The sequence below is a fragment of the Haliotis asinina genome, chromosome 14 (genome assembly GCF_037392515.1).
Source record: "Haliotis asinina isolate JCU_RB_2024 chromosome 14, JCU_Hal_asi_v2, whole genome shotgun sequence".
Lineage (NCBI taxonomy): Eukaryota > Metazoa > Mollusca > Gastropoda > Lepetellida > Haliotidae > Haliotis > Haliotis asinina.
The window spans coordinates 55,456,126-55,474,216 of NC_090293.1; the positions used below are offsets into that span (position 1 = coordinate 55,456,126).

Genomic DNA, 18,091 nt, shown 5'->3' on the forward strand with positions numbered 1-18,091 from the left:
ACAACATTAACTGATAGACGAGATTGACTGGGGGTCTCGATGTTCCAGGCTATGTTCCCATGTGATGTGCATTACTTATGTGAAATAGTTCGGAGATAAAATGGATATTTCGAGAGTAAAATACGCATGAATCATTCATTTAAAAAATACTTAAGATGCCAAGCTATATATATAAACTCAACGGACTGCAATTGTCCTGCCGACGGAACGCAGGGACATCCAAGGTTGGTTGTTTTCTTTGCCTCTTTATATATGTTACATGTCAGGAACGTAGGTTATCCTATGCTGGCAAGGAAAAATCAGAATTTTTTTAAAAGTAATCACCACAAATGTCCATGTTTGATCCTATTCTCTGGGTAATTCATAATTGTCTATAATTTCCTTCTAGGCGGACAAGAGCTTTGTCTCTCGCGTCAAGGAAGGGCAGGGGTGTAGATTTATGTTATGAACTTCCTGCTAGTTCATGGGTATATTACAGATTTACAGTATTAACTTCTACAAGACATTTGTGATCAGTTGATTTTGAACGTTGCGTATTATTGTCCTACATGCCAGACTTAAGGAAAACCTTCATCTAGGTGGCATTGAGCAAACAGACGTGGTGGACCCAGATACACAAACTTATATATCAATCCTCGGAGGTTCGGGACGATTTGTAAAAGATGAAAGCAAATGTCGTTTTAGGTTTATTGAGAAATCAATATATGAAATGTGTTCTCGTTGATACAATTTGGAGGTAAAATCAGTCGACAAGTCGAAGGCATCACCATGGGCGCCAGTTGTGTTCCCCTCTTTGCTGGTCAGTTTCTGTGTGTACATAAATAAGAATTTGTGCTTAAGTTAGCAAACCAAGGCAGTTTGACAAAGACCTTACATTACAGGTATATCATTCACTAGCCATCGAACAGCCGGCCAATTCCTCTGATTTACCCGAATGAACTTGAAAATTAAGGACACAACATTGAAATCACATCAAGTGTTCCATATTTAGATCTATACATGAAGATTCAGAGTGAAAAAAAAACTATCCAAAAGAGTGTATGACGAAAGATTTGATTTCAACTTGCCATGAGTCAACTTTCCGTCCATTTCCAGCAATATTCCAGCAACACCGTCCGGCCTTTGGTGTTCACATTACACAAAACTGAGCAGGCTCCTCTCACCAAGATTTCAAAGAGCGTCATGCCACCCTTGCACAGAAGTTGATTGATGAAAGCAACAACTTTCATTGAATCAGCAGAACTTTGAAAACGTTTCATGGTAGATATACGGGGACATTTCCAACACTTACTACACGATGCAATTCTCTAGTTTTCTTGTGCCAAACATCTCGGAAATAAATTATTTCAGGATATGGTATGCCCATCTTTACGCGAACACCCGGTGTCATCATGATTTTATAAACACGTATTCTGTCATCGTATCGCCTGGTGACAATCACTGAATTGTCGGGTCCAGATTCGACTTGTTTACAAACATTATACAGCTGTAATACTGCTGTAACAAATAATGTAAAATCGACTCTGCGTTCAGTTAAAAACTATCACCATCTGTTGTATCCTTCTGTTTTTGTTTTTTAACACCTGAACCTTTGCTGGATAAAGTTATTGTTTGCGTTTGGTGCTGCGTGTGTACTGCATTTATATTATAAATTAGCATCTTGTTTCCAGATGACAAGATACATGTCAGGACGGGCGTTAGGTCTGATGGTGTTGGTTACACTTTGCTGGTCGATCAACGCAACAGGTATGTGTCTATGTCCGTGTGATGTTGCTAGATGTAGTAAAGCTAGATATCATATGGTTGTCTTATTTTATGATAAATCATATGCTAATGTGTTGCTCTTTGGTTCACCGTCAATTCTGTTTTAGCACAGAATTCTTTTTGTCTTTTTGTTTTTGTCAGTTAAGTTCTGTGTCCTTTGTTACAGGCTTTACAACTGTGTGTGGTGACTATGTTCTTTGTTGTTACCGGCTTTACGACGGTGTGTGGTGACTGTCCTTTGTTACAGATTTCACATCTGTGTGTGGTGACTGTCCTTTGTTACAGGCTTTACAACTGTGTGTGGTGACTGTGTCCTTTGTTACAGATTTTACATCTGTGTGTGATGACTGTCCTTTGTTACAGAATTTACATTTGTGTTTAGTGACTGTGTCCTTTATTACAGATTTTACATCTGTGTGTGGTGACTGTGTCCTTTGTTACATACTTTACATCTGTATGTGGTGACTGCGTCCTTTGTTACCGACTTTACATCTGTGTGTGGTGACTGTGTCCTTTGTTACAGACTTTACATTTGTGTGTGGTAACTGGGTCCTTTGTTACAGGCTTTACAACTGTGTAGTGACTGTCCTTTGTTACAGACTTTACATTTGTGTGTGGTTACTGTGTCCTTTGTTACAGACTTTACATCTGTGTGTGGTGACTGGGTCCTTTGTTACAGGCTTTACAACTGCGTTTGGTGACTGGGTCCTTTGTTACAGGCTTTACAACTGCGTGTGGTGACTGTCCTTTGTTACAGGCTTTACAACTGTCTATAGTGATTTTCCTTATTACAGGCTTTACAACTGTGTGCAGTGACTGTCCTTTGTTACAGAATTTACAAGTATGTGTAGTGACTGCGTCCTTTGTTACAGGCTTTACAAGTGTGTGTGGTGACTGTGTGTACAAAGGAGGAGCCGGCTACGTGAAGCACCCAACTATCTGCTATGCCTTTTACGAATGTGACAACACCACCCGAGAGTACACCCTCCTACACTGTCCCTCGGGGATGACCTGGAACGACCAGATCTGGTCCTGTGTAGTTGACACGTCCTGCGCCTACACTAGTAAGACATTTAAATTCTGCCAATGTGAATGTGTACACATTTATAGCTATGCTAAGGATATTTCTCAACAATTAAGTACCAGCTTAAGTTAGTTTGAAGACCGTGATCTTAGTCTGTGTGTACATTTCACTCTTGCCTTAGCACCCCACTGTGACAACTGTACACACATGTATACTAAATATATGAAAGTGCAGAATACACTCAAGTATATAGAAGTGTAGGACGCATGCATGTGTAAAATACATCCTTGTACAGTACGTATATGCAAATGTAGAATATCTTCATAAAGGATATTCAATCTACATTGCAAACAATTCTCTTCACCCTAACCAGACTGCATGCCATGAAGAACGCCTTTTAGAATGTAAAGTAAATAACATGATGAAATAATATACGTGGTACATTTGTTGTTTCAGCGTCTCCCACCACCACGCCAAGTAAGTAACGTCTAACCACTCGTCTATTGGCCGACTGAAGTCCTGGTAGTTAGTAAGGGCAGAACAGGTATTCTATCGGTATATCTTTATGTCCTGGTAGTTAGTAGGGACAGAACAGGTCTTCTGTCGGTATATTTGTATGTATCCTGGTAGGGATGTCATTACTAGTATTCCTAAGGGTGATAAACCTAAGCGTTGTATTACAAACTGGAGGACCAATTCCTTGCTTAATGTAGTTTACAAAATGGCTTTTCCGACATTGCAGAAAGGCTCTCCCAATTCTAAATAATAACGGCCAAACTGACTCTATTTCCAGCATATACAGAGGACTCTGTACAATCCGACACTCACTGGGACAGGGAAAGTCACGTCAGATTGTACCGAGTGTCGGATACGTCAATGTCTCCTTGCTTAAATACTTTTCAGACAATACCATATATTGTAACTGGCTTATGTCATGGGATTAATGCGTCATAGTTATGTTCTTGGTAAATACAGGAAAAAGAAAAACAAATTCTGTATTTGCATGTATATGTATGTCAATGGGTTTATTATCGACAGTGTAAAGCGTTCATACATTATGCTCGTGTGTGTGTGTGTAACTCTGTGTGTGTATTTTGTTTACTGACATAATATATCGACGTGTTATACATACACACACACACATACACATACCTACGTACGTACATACATACATTGATATACACCTGTCTCGTGGAATGATAAGCAGGCAAATTAAGAGAAAATGATATTCGTCTTCTGTTTGGTTAAGATCACATAGTTTGCAAGTTCTATTCTCTTTTATGACATTTTTAAATCTTCCACTTTCCATAAATAAATCATGTGAAGAACATCTCAATCTGCTCTACGCTATACTATACTGTTTTAACGTTTAGACATGAAAGATATATTTCGACAATGTACATTTCGTCAAAAGTACATTTGAACATCTTTTAACACATACATTTACTGGAGAGTGATATCTTTTCAAACCATTCTTGCAAATAAATATCTTTTAATCTTTGTATTAGTTCTAAAATAAACGTACCCTCAGAATGAGCATACTGATCTCCCTTACAAAGCCAAACCCTTTTGTGAATAGAAAATGTATAACAGAAGAAACCCAATTTATATGTCCATTTTTATCCAATAGCATAATCATATTGTACCATTTCTTTGGAAGCCTATAAGAATGCATTTTCAATAATTCTAACCAAGTATTTAATAACTCTGATATTTGTAAACAAGTGCATGAGGTGTTTACTACATCCCCCATACACCATTGATTCCTCGTATTGGATTTAACACCAAGAAATCTTGTGCATGCTTTCATAATTGAACTCAATCGATGTTACTGCAATAATTCAAACCTCATATTTCGGCTCCATGCAACAAAATTGGCTTAATTTTGGCATCAAATATTTTAAGATATGAAGTTATATAAACATCTCCATGTACACTTAATTGTTTAAGGATACCTATCACAACTTTGTATGTTTGCAAACAAGCGCAATGAACATGTGCTGTCCAAGATAAGCAATTACTAAAGAACATTCTCAAATATTTGTTCGAACTGGTGCATTCTTATTCTTTAACTTTATATAAAAATTTCTCGTTTTTTAAATAAACGTCCCCCTTTTTAAAAAACTACTACTTTAGTTTTATTTCTATTTATAATCAATTTGTATTTGTCACAATAACTCAAGTTCTTGTATAAGATTTTGTAAACATGCATCGGGGCTTGAGAATGGCACGATATCGTCTGCAAAAAGCAAAAGAAAATTTGCACTAGGTCAGGGTGTAACATTATTTGATGCTCATAATTTCTTTCAATTTGGCTTGCTAGTTCATTTATGAAAAATGAGAATAAAAATGGGCTAAGTATACAACCTTGTCTTACCTCAAGTTGCAGATCAAAAGCGTATGAGAATTCATTGTTATTCTTAACACAAGCTTTAACATTTTCATACATGTTATAAATCATAATTTTTCATTTTAGGACTTAGATCATGGGTACTAAAAATAGACTACAGCTTTTGTCTGTCAACTGAATAATTTTCTTTTTCGAAATCAACGAAAAGTGTATAACGTTTGTCCCTTTGGTGTTGAGGTATAATACTTTGTAATATAGACATATTGTCAGTAGTCGTATATCCATGTGTAAATTCTGCGTGGGATTCATTTATTTTTTTTGAAAGCCTCCCCCAAGTTACTAATCTTTCGTTAATGATAGAAGTGAAAACCTCACTAAAAATACTAAAAAGACTAATGCCTCTGTAATTATTTGGATTATTTATTGCCTTGTTATTTAGCGACCCAATAATACCGATTATCCAACTAGCTGGAAAAATACCACTTTCTAATATTACACTGAATAATAATTCTAAATATGGTGCTAAAATATCTCTCGAATTCTTAATCAACTCGGGTATTATGTCGTTAACGACTGGTGGTTTATTGGTTTTTTGTTTAGCATTTAATACCTTTCAAAATGTACTGTTAGCGCAAAATTAGGGTCAGGAGACATTAATATAATATCGTCAACAAAGTCATCGGTATTATTATCTGTTTCTAAATAGAAACGCTTTCTAAAATGTCGATGCCACTTGTTCATACTAATGCTGTTTTTTCGCTACGGTAGAAGTGTTCAATTTTCAATGAGGAGTTATCAGAGCCATAGATTATTTTTTGTAGGGAAAGATCATCACTGCAAATGAGTGTCATAAGTTATGCCCCTGGAGGTTGTTTACGTCTGAACATCGGAAGCCTCCGGGGACATGACTTATGACGCTCTTTTGCAGTGACGATCTTTTCCTACAAATATAACCTACAGCTCTGACAACACCTCATACCTAAACGCATTGAACACGAGTGATCAAAGATGGATAATTATAAAAATGATAACAGTAAACACTAAATACAAAACTCACAGAGACGGGTGGTCTTCCTAGTTACGCCATGTTTTGATGTGTGAGTTTCAGGACGCAACCGACAAATCACGGAACGGAGCCGAGAAATCTCCGAAGATGGCCGAGCGTGTTTCAAGTATTACCGACATTGTTTCCGATAGGGGCGTTGTGTTTATGTTATTACAGCTAAACTACCGATATCGCTGCAATTGTTTCGCGAGAGGGCTGCGTTTGTTTACATTTGCGATGCAATTGCTTCAAATTTGCCGTAATTCCATCAATTACTTTGGGGGTCTGAATAGAGGAGATCTCTATCCAAACCAAATCATGGACGATCAAATAATATCAGAGCAGAGCTTTCTCTTATTTTTGACAATTTCGAATATTTATGAAATTGATCACGTGTCAAGACCAATATCCCACCGGAAAGGGGTCGTTAGCAATCCAGTCGCCCCTGTACCCTGATCCTTCAAAAGACTCTTCATTTCCCCGTTTGCCACTTATGTTCTCAATGACTCACCCGAGATTAATGGGCCTAATCTTGTCCCCACTCTTATTAGAAACTCTGTGTTCACTAGCTGCCTATATACCTCGGGACAAATGGTGGGAGATTCTTCACTACTCTGGCCTTATTGAGAGCTGTCAAAACTTTTTCCTTACTCTCAGAGTATGTCTCTCTTTCACCGCTCTTCACGCTCGTTATATAGCATAACTTTGTTTCGTCTGTTACTTGCTCTTGATCCTCGAATTTAGTATCTAATTCTTCCAAATACTTCTCGATAGTGACGACCCAGTCATTCAAAGCCTCGGTGTCAGTTTCATCACAGCCTACTCTTGTTTACCATTGTTTATGTCCTCTCAGAGCTCGTGAATGTCAGCTTTCTCTAATGTCATCTTTGATAGTTATATCCCTAGATAATCTAAACCAACATTTTCACCAGTCAGTAAATCAAACTCAGCAGGCTCAGTACCAGCACAAACCTCCACATATCTCTCAATGGAAGAGGACAAGATGTGGTGTATAGAGAATAGCACAGCACAGAGAGTCAGTCTGCAGGGTACACCAGAGCTGGAGGTGTACGGGGTGTACGTGTACAATGGCTAATCATCGGATGTGAAAAAGGCCCGACCCATGCTATATAAATATGCTCTAGTCTCATATAAAGTAGTATTCACAGTTAGTTGTCGAATTTCACAAAGCAGTTTGATAATTACCTAAATTTTTCTCAGCTGTTGTGTTGCTTGACAGTGTTGATTAGAATTAGTTTGTTTGGTAATCATTGATCGATGAGTAATAAGAACGTAAGATGCGAAACGTCGCAGCATATGTAATAAACAAGTTGCTATCCATAACGCAAACTTACTTCCTTAGTGTTAATTTGGGCATGTAACTCTGTAGTGCTATCACAACAGTTTTCACACTTTCATTAAAATGTCTTCATTGTAGCTTGGGTTTCTTCATTGTTGACTTCAGTGCAAAGTTCTCGGTTTCAGCTTTCAAAACATTGGCTCCTCACATGGGTTTGTAAAAGTAAAGGTCCTTGCGTTCTCACACTGTTAATTAACTCCCAATTAGCAAGTGCGGGGGCCAAAGAGATTACCAGGGACAGGGTGTTAGTGGTCAATTGGCCATTGACAGGCTGATTGGCTTTTAGCCGTATGGGGTGACGATGTCGGATTGTCCTGATTGTCAGTGGAATAGAAAATGGTGTCGGAATTTGGAATGTACAGATGTCGGAATAAATATTGTCTACCGTATTGGTGACAACATAAGATTCTTTTATGACACTGTAGGTTGTACAGAATAGCAAAATATCCCAGGTATGGTGTGAAGAATTGATGTTGCTATGTCATTCCGTTTCATGGACATTTTACTAGGTTTTGAACATGTCATCAGAAGATGGATTAGTGGTTTTTATAAGGATATTAATCTTGTACTGGTATAAATGTCAAAATGTCCTCCTCCTTTGACGTTTTAAAGGACTGTAGACAGGGAAACCCTTGTCGCCGTATATGTTTCTGCTGTGTGTGGAAAACATGGCATGGTACATGAAAACAAGGATACAAAAGGCTCGCATAGAAGCGATAGAGAGTCTGTGATTTCACAGCATGCAGAACCTGGCAGGATAAAGAGAAACCATGTGTGAACCAGCTAAGGATGGTGGACTGGACATGACTGATATATTTGAATACATGTATGTCAGAGGTTTGGAGTTGCCTTGGATGAGAAAACTACTTCCTAAAGATCCCAAGGGGAAATAAGGGACTGTAGGGAATTTTATAAGAATGGCAAGGACGTTTTTGAAAAACAAATGTCAGAAATCTAAAACACCCTTTCTGGATTGATCTTTTCAATGTTTTTTTATGATTTTTCAATTAAAATTAGACCTGATGATTTTCCAGACTTTTTGTCTGATCATATATGTTATAATAGCCATGTTGCTATTGATAAGAAAACTATTTTTTATGAAGGGTGATTTCAAAAAGATATGTTTCAAGTCAAACTTTAGGGCTGGTTATATATGAACACAATAGCTATCCAGCCGACGACGCCTAGAAGATAAGAAGAGTGTCTGCGTTTCCCACCGGGAGCCCTATTCTTCTGACACTATGGGTAATGACGAAGGAAGTATGTAGGACAGTCTTTATATTCTCAGTTAACTTCTTGGTTGGTAACCTTTGGCAGCTAGTCCCGGGAGAAGTGACGATTGTTGTCTGGGTTGCGGCTGGGCTACCCGAGGTGATGGTGATCCATCCCAGTCAGACTGTGCCAGAACCACCAGACCACACTATGCAGCACTTCACTAAATGACACTTATATTTATATGATGCTCTCAACTTGTATTTGTTCAACAGATCCGTGTCTTGTCAACAGTGTGGACCCAAGCAACCCAGCTGGTTTCGTTGTAACATTCAACGGCCAGGTGTTCAACATGAACTGCGCACCAGGAACTGTCTACAACGCAACCACTTGTAAATGTGACATACCCACAACCGCCTCGCTCCCACGTAAGGGATTGATATACTCTCTCTCTCTCGCTCTCTTTCTTTAAAAAGAAACGCATATGTGATTTTGAGAACATTGGATTCATGTAGTTGCGTCAAAAAGAATTCAAATGTAAATTGTTCCGTTCCGAAACGTCATCTTTTTGTGACTGCAAACGGCTTCAGCACCAACACTCGGCAAGTTTACCTTTCCCATGTCTAAGTGGAATCACATGCGGTATCGATCACTATATATGGCAGGACGGTGTGTTTAATTTTATCATTTGTTTTCCCGGGAAGAGAGTACATTATCATACTGTGATTGAGTGCCGCAAATCGGAACATCGCCATACGCCGTCTTGAAGCTATGGAGTCGTTGTCTGCAGTGAGCACCATATCTTGCATTTTGGCACCGTTTTCTGCAGACCAAATCCGCTCAAGGTCGCTCGAGAACGGCGAGAACAGCGCGTATCAATGATTTAAAGAGAAGTTCCAGACAAACTGTGGAATCCATTGCCTGGGTATTCCATTAAGAAGGACAGATGCCGCCCCTATTTTGAAAGACTTCCGTCGACGCAGTCGCTTGCAGTGGCGTCGTAGAGTCCGGAACCTTAGAAACTGGAGGCGAGTGTACATCGGTGGTGAATCGAACCTTTTACCCCTATTGCATCAACGAAGTCCTTGCACGTCACATTGTTCCAGTTACTCGACATACATCACGGCCTGCTACCTTGCCACTTCTGCTGTTGTGTTGGCTAATTCTTTATCTATGGACGTCTGAATTTGTAACTTCTCATCGACATTGCGCAAAGTAATTGCTCTTACACTACTTTCTTCGGTAATGAATTATGCGTTTCTTTTTGGAAGAGTATATATATCAGCTGCAGTGTTCACGTGAATCCCATCTGCACTTTCGCTTCATACATAGCTTGCGTCAAATATAAACTAGTTCCATAACTATAATACACTATTACACATATAAATATCTCTATTGAGTTTCATAACATATCCTGCTTTTAAATGATGAGCACTCTGTTCCCTGTAGTGTATGTGATATTTGATAGCCTGCATGGATGAGCTGTACATTCCCTGTGCTGTGGACACGAACGACCACTCCGGTAACTGGCTTTGGGTGGCCAATACTGACGTCACTCTCGCCACTGTCCCGGGTAGGAGTTTCAGCGCTTGCAGCTTTGATGGAAGTGCTGACCTCAGTGTCCCTTTTTTCAAGAACAACGATTTAGGGGACAACTGGACCATAAAGTTCAACTACAGATCTCAAACAGGTTCCACGGGGAATCGCGTCCTTGTCAGCAACAGCGTCTGTGACTCTATCTCCCCGACCTTGGAGGTGATCCATAGTCAGGATACAGTTTGTGTCAACATTGAAACCAACACGAACACCTTCACTCTGTGCTCCAGCAATACAGTAAGCATGTCGAGGTATTCTCCCTGTAAAGTTTTAGTTGTGTAGGGCCCTCAGCAGTCAGACTGCACAGCACAGAAAACGTGGGGTTAGGGGATGGGGTGGAGTGTGTGTCACACTTCATTTCCACCCGAGTTTAAATGGTCATACATAAAAACAACCCAACAACAAGGACAAAAAGGGGTGCGCATCCCTGTACCCCTTCTCTGGATTCGCCTATATTCTAATATTGCATAGTGAAACAGTCATTCGGCAATGTTTAATATCGAATAGTGACGCTGACATTGGATTTTGACATTTGTTACTTACACCAGATCCACCCAAACTGACAAATCTGTCGCTAAACACTTGCCAATGGTCATGGCGTAAGGGAATAAGTCTTTTTCATTTTTGGTTTGCTTCATTTACTGAAGGAAATGGAGGCAATCTTTTACAATATGCAATCTTGTTCTGTCAGGGCAGCCCACCGCCAAACCTCCCCTATGTGCCGGTAACGGTGAAGGTTCACAACGGACAACTGATACTCGTAAACGGCCTACACGCCAGCAGTATACCAATCACTGGTGAGTATACTTTGAACGTATTCATTTCTCACCGGTTTACACTAATAGTGCCGTGTTTTTTTTATATAGCGTATACTTGTGTCGCATATACCTGCGTAGCGTTCTCCGCGTAGAGTATAAGTGGGTATGATGTACTTGTGTATATTTACGTACTGTGTACGTGGGTATGATGTACTTGTGTATATTTATGCATTGTATCTTGGACAGTCCGTGCAATGGTATTATATAAATTGTAGTTAACACATATTGTCCTATTTGTGGTTCAAGTACAAGTTGATGGTCTTAAAGACTTGAACCTACTACGTCTCCAACGGAGTCCTACTGACCGGATATGTTTCAGGTACTGATATGTTTCAGGTACTGTCAAGCTGACGAAGTGCCCTCTGGCTATTGGGACTGGATACAAGAGAGTAAACTACTTGGGTTTGCTGTGGAATGTAAGTTTTCTAGTTATTCACACGGCTATGCATGCAACTGCAGCCATGTTAGATACTGGCGTGTTTGTTAACCGTGATCAGATCGTACCATCACACTGAAGCTAACCTGTGATATATAGTTTCTTTGGTGTGTCATAATAGTCACGAGTTGTGTTTCAGTTTCAGATCTGGAAATGTAACCCTGATAGTTTCACTAATGTGCAACAGCTGACCCCAGCCACACCCCTGCCGTGACCATGTACCCTGCCGTGACCATGCATTCTACTTGACCCCAGATCTTCAAGGAACCCACACCTTCACAGGGATATACACCGTAGTAATCAGATGACACAATAAACGCCTTCAAGCACTCAAAGCCTTGTGTTACAGCTGCCATCATGCCACTTGGATCTCTGTTTATGAAAGTTTGGAATCCAGAAATGGTAACCTAATTTATTTTAGAAGGAGATTTCTAGCTATCACTGGAACAGACAAAAGGCCTATTATTCCCGTGTTTCTTCAAACCAGAAACTCCATGGAATCAGGATCGCCTATTCATGGCCTAAAACGTACAAGCGATTACACAGAAAAGAAATACCCAGAGGGAAACATAAGCATAGATCACTGAAAAACAGTGATGTCACCAGGTGTTTGCAAAAAAGGTAAGCGTGCCCCTCACTTCCGACAGCACTCAACACGTGCCTAGGAAGTCAGTATGTACTTCAAGTAGCACGGCCTGCACAACACCTTGTCATGAGGTCATAGAGTGAGTGAGTGAGTGAGTGAGTGAGTTTAGTCACCTTTTAGGCCTATTCTACCCAGGGACCTTCACGGGTCCATGAGGTCAAGGAAACTTACGCCTTACCGTGAAGAAAAAGAATGTTCAAGAAGCATGACGTTTAACAGAAGACTGTCGAAGACAATTTTCATGCAGTGATGCTAAAGTCAGCTTAATTCTTGACCTATACGAATATCCCAACAGCTCCTAGCTTTGGCGTCAACAACTTCAAGTTTGGAGCTATAATCGGACACACACATTTAACTCTTTCTGAGAGTTATCGATAATGTATTTCTTAGGTTAGAGGGCGCTACTTAACCCCGACATTTAATGTACAACGTTACAAGTGAACCACAGGAAGCGGACGTATAATATTGACAGTCTTCATAATGTATTTGACAAAAAGTATTGTTGGAGCTACTGACATTTTAAAATCCCTAGCGAATCCACAGATAAACGATTTAGGCTCCAGAGATCGACAGACAGAAAAACAAAAAGCTAGGTTACACTGATTTCAAAGTGTGAGTGTGTGAGTGAGTAAATGAGTGTGTGAGTGAGTAAGTGAGTGTGTTAGCATCTTTCGAGGACATTTAGAAATGGAGTGCATAAGAAAAGCAAGATTTAAGGATGTCAGCTTCTTGTGTGTGTGTGTGTTAGTGCTAGTCTCTCTCTCTTTCTCTGTGTGTGTGAGTGAGCGAGTAAGTGAGTGTGATTGTGTAAGTGAAAGTGTGTGTGTGCGTGTGTGTGTGTGCGCGCGTGTGTGTTTTATATTCTGCATCTTCTGACTGGCTATCGTGTCATGTGACTGTTTTTTACACCAACTACTTCTTAGTGGGTCACCTTCATTGCTGATTTCACAATCAAATGCGGGTATTGAAGTGACCAGGTCACATTTAGTCTGGACTTGCAAAAACATCACATTCTAATAATGTCTACCACAATTACACCGAGAGAGTCAATAACATCACATACCACTAATGTCTACCACATTCAGGTCGAGAATGTCTATAACATCACATACTACTAATGTCTACCACATTCACACCTAGAGGGTCCATAACATCACATACTACTAATGTCTACCACATTCACACCGAGAGAGTCAATAACAGCACATAGTACTAATGTCTACCACATGCACACCTAGAGGGTCAATAACATCACATAGTACTAATGTCTACCACATTCACACCGAGAGGGTCAATAACATCACATACTACTAATGTCTACCACATTCACACCGAGAGGATCAATAACATCACATACTACTAATGTCTACCACATTCACACCGACAGGATCAATAACATCACATACTACTAATGTCTACCACATTCACACCGAGAGAGTCAATAACATCACATGGTACTAATGTCTACCACATTCACACCGAGAGGATCAATAACATCACATACTACTAATGTCTACCACATTCACACCTAGAGGGTCCATAACATCACATACTACTAATGTCTACCACATTCACACCGAGAGGGTCAATAACATCACATAGTACTAATGTCTACCACATGCACACCTAGAGGGTCAATAACATCACATAGTACTAATGTCTACCACATTCACACCTAGAGGGTCCATAACATCACATACTACTAATGTCTACCACATTCACACCGAGAGGGTCAATAACATCACATAGTACTAATGTCTACCACATTCACACCGAGAGGGTCCATAACATCACATAGTACTAATGTCTACCACATTCACACCGACAGGATCAATAACATCACATACTACTAATGTCTACCACATTCACACCGAGAGAGTCAATAACATCACATGGTACTAATGTCTACCACATTCACACCGAGAGGATCAATAACATCACATACTACTAATGTCTACCACATTCACACCGAGAGGATCAATAACATCACATACTACTAATGTCTACCACATTCACACCGACAGGATCAATAACACCACATACTACTAATGTCTACCACATTCACACCGACAGGATCAATAACATCACATACTACTAATGTCTACCACATTCACACCGAGAGAGTCAATAACATCACATGGTACTAATGTCTACCACATTCACACCGAGAGGATCAATAACATCACATACTACTAATGTCTACCACATTCACACCGACAGGATCAATAACACCACATACTACTAATGTCTACCACATTCACACCGACAGGATCAATAACATCACATACTACTAATGTCTACCACATTCACACCTAGAGGGTCAATAACATCACATAGTACTAATGTCTACCACATTCACACCGAGAGGGTCAATAACATCACATACTACTAATGTCTACCACATTCACACCGAGAGGATCAATAACATCACATACTACTAATGTCTACCACATTCACACCGACAGGATCAATAACATCACATACTACTAATGTCTACCACATTCACACCGAGAGAGTCAATAACATCACATGGTACTAATGTCTACCACATTCACACCGAGAGGATCAATAACATCACATACTACTAATGTCTACCACATTCACACCGAGAGGATCAATAACATCACATACTACTAATGTCTACCACATTCACACCGACAGGATCAATAACACCACATACTACTAATGTCTACCACATTCACACCGACAGGATCAATAACATCACATACTACTAATGTCTACCACATTCACACCGAGAGAGTCAATAACATCACATGGTACTAATGTCTACCACATGCACACCTAGAGTGTCAGTCACATCACATACTACTAATGTCTACCACATTCACACCGACAGGATCAATAACACCACATACTACTAATGTCTACCACATTCACACCGACAGGATCAATAACATCACATACTACTAATGTCTACCACATTCACACCGAGAGTGTCAGTCACATCACATACTACTAATGTCTACCACATTCACACCGAGAGGATCAATAACATCACATACTACTAATGTCTACCACATTCACACCGACAGGATCAATAACATCACATACTACTAATGTCTACCACATTCACACCGACAGGATCAATAACATCACATACTACTAATGCCTACCACATTCACACCGAGAGAGTCAATAACAGCACATGGTACTAATGTCTACCACATGCACACCTAGAAGGCCAATAACACCACATGTTACGTATGTGTATTGCGCCTCTGTGATGGAGTGGCTAAGTTGTTAAGTTGTCTTAAGCCTTCTAACAGTTACGTTGTATTAGTAAACAACAGCTTCCAGTTTAAATAACATCTTTTATGTAGGAAACCATGTGTAAAGCATTATTCCTCACATTAAATGAACGATGTACGAGTTTACAGGTCATTAAAGAGAGTCCCCTAAGATGACCAGTATCTTGTGTAACCACCCCTTTGGTCATGGACACTACGACACCGTGACCCCATGCTCTGTATCAAGTTCATGAAGAGGCTTGTGGAATCTGCGGCCATTCATTCTTTAAGAGTCGTTGGAGCTCCTGGACAGTCCTTGGTGACGTCACCGGTGCACTACCCACCTCGTCCCATGCATGTTCCATTAGACTGAGATGAGGAGAACATGCTGGTCAGTCCATGTGGTCAATACCTTCTGTTGCAGATAAGCTGCGCCCCGTGTAGTCATGCATTATCACCCTGAAAAATGGGAGCATGGCAGTACGTTCATGCATAGCCTGAAGGTCTTGATTCTGATACATTTCAAAATATTTTGTCTGTGTGTTTGGTGAACAGTTGTTTGTATGGATCAAAAATAAATTTATCGGTATCTTCAAAAAGGACGAAATCTTAACATATAATCCTCTATATTGCTACATCGAATCTTGACCCTTCAATAATGGAAACTAGTATATGATATGGTACTTGTTGGTCCCTGTCTGGCCCTTGGTATTAATGGGTACGACAAGGACTGGTAAGCTTGGAGTCAGTATTATGTGTCTGAGTAGGGTATTCATTCTTGTGCCATGGTATCTCAGTGAGCTTGCTCTGTAAATCCAGCTAAAGTCTGTGCCACACACAAAGGCCTGTGACGTCGTCATATGGGCCAAGTATTCTTAAGAACGACGTTAGCCCTGCTTCATCTCACGACCTATACCGGCAATAACCTCACAAACTATTAATATCTGTCACATGACCGTCTAGACTGAACAATATATAACGTGTACCACGCTCTTCACACGGACGTATCAATATGAGCCACTGCCAGGGGCTGCCTGGGTGACCCGTATGGAGATACTATTCAGTTTCAGTGATTGAAGTGTCGAATTGAGGCAGTGTTATACTAAGGCAGTGTTATACTGAGGCAGTGTTATACGTAGTGCAGCAACGAGTCACCTGTTATACATTGTATCTGTAGAATTAGTGAGGGACAGAGATTACGAAAAGAGTGTCTGTCGCTTTAGCTCGTTAAATACGTTTTGAAACAAGTCTTTGTACGATAAATGTTATCTGACAGACACGAGTACACTAATCTGTTTCTTACACACCATAAAATCGCACCATTTTATGGTCGGATAGATTCAAATGTCATACTTTCTTATCGTTGCTGCGTAATAATACAGAACACAACGTTATGAATGAGTGACGTCACTTGGATTCCTAATCACTACTCATCACAAAAGTGACCCTCCCTCCACACGTTTCTGCCAGATCTTCGCGTCATCAAGACAATAGTGATGTTGCAAATAGATCACAGAAAATTAATAAAACACTCTGTCGTCGTTATCAGTTGGTGGCTGTCGTCAGCGGAAAATTCTTATGGATATCTCTGCACTTTGGGGATCAGTACTTGTGTACCAGTTTACGTTCAATGTTATCCAATTCAAAACTATTGAGTGTCTTTAATTAGGTGTAACGCATGTTATTCAAAGTGACATTGCTGAGGTGTGCTGTAATTGGACTTGTACTACATTTTGACAGAGTACTGGAATGTACTTGAAACTTCCTCTGCTGCTCAGAATATTATAGAGATCTGACCTAGCGTAGACATTTCTTGCAACTTTGTGTATATAAAAGAACTATTTATTGTCTCATCTCACACTCCATCTCAAGTAACCGGAGGACCAACATGTACAAAGACAATGTCCAGCCTAGCACTGGCTGCAACTTTGGTTGCCATTGTGGACAGGTGTTTATACCATCACGGTCTCTATTGCTATAGACACTGCTATTACCTTGTATTTCCTCTGCAATATCTCTGTCACACTGTTTTACATTGCCGTAGTGATGCCTTTGTTTTGACCTGTATTTCACAGGTGAACCTCATTTACTAATACAGAACAGTTATGAATTACATCGCATTTCATTCTTGTGTGTTGGTTTTACGTATGCGCTTTAAAGGCTGATTTCCAGTATTTTCACGTAGAACTTAGCACTATCGAAATAATCGTCAATGTTCAGAGTTCATGCCCTGCATTTCACGGTGGGGAGTACAGCTTACAAGTCTCGCTATACATGCACCACTGTTGCTGACACAATCTCCAGCACAATACCGATCGTAATGTAGGCAAACGACAAGTTGATCATGGTTAACCTCGCCTCCATCAATCGTACAAGTTCCGTGCTTCACACTGACCTCACCCACAGGTCAATGTTTTGTGGAGTAACGAAGCTGTTGCACAATTGTTGCTGAATTTAATCATTTGGCGGAACATCCATCACGCGGCATGCATCCTGGCGTGTTACGATGTATCATTTCCCGACGGGTGGGGGATAGGGCAGGCGAGGGTCAACTCCGGGGTCATCCGTCGGGTGTTTTGATTATACATCTGC

General features: G+C 40.1%; 1 protein-coding gene across 1 annotated transcript; it reads left to right on the forward strand.

The window, feature by feature from the left end:
* Window positions 1–168: 168 nt before the first annotated feature.
* Window positions 169–11,940, forward strand: LOC137261178 (uncharacterized). The gene is made up of 9 exons (XM_067798884.1): window positions 169–224; window positions 1,671–1,746; window positions 2,637–2,828; window positions 3,245–3,265; window positions 9,031–9,183; window positions 10,224–10,588; window positions 11,043–11,148; window positions 11,506–11,585; window positions 11,745–11,940. The coding sequence occupies exons 2-9, from the start codon at window positions 1,671–1,673 to the stop codon at window positions 11,817–11,819; spliced, it is 1,068 nt and encodes a 355-aa protein (XP_067654985.1). The 5' UTR covers window positions 169–224; the 3' UTR covers window positions 11,820–11,940.
* The last annotated feature ends 6,151 nt before the right edge of the window (window positions 11,941–18,091 follow it).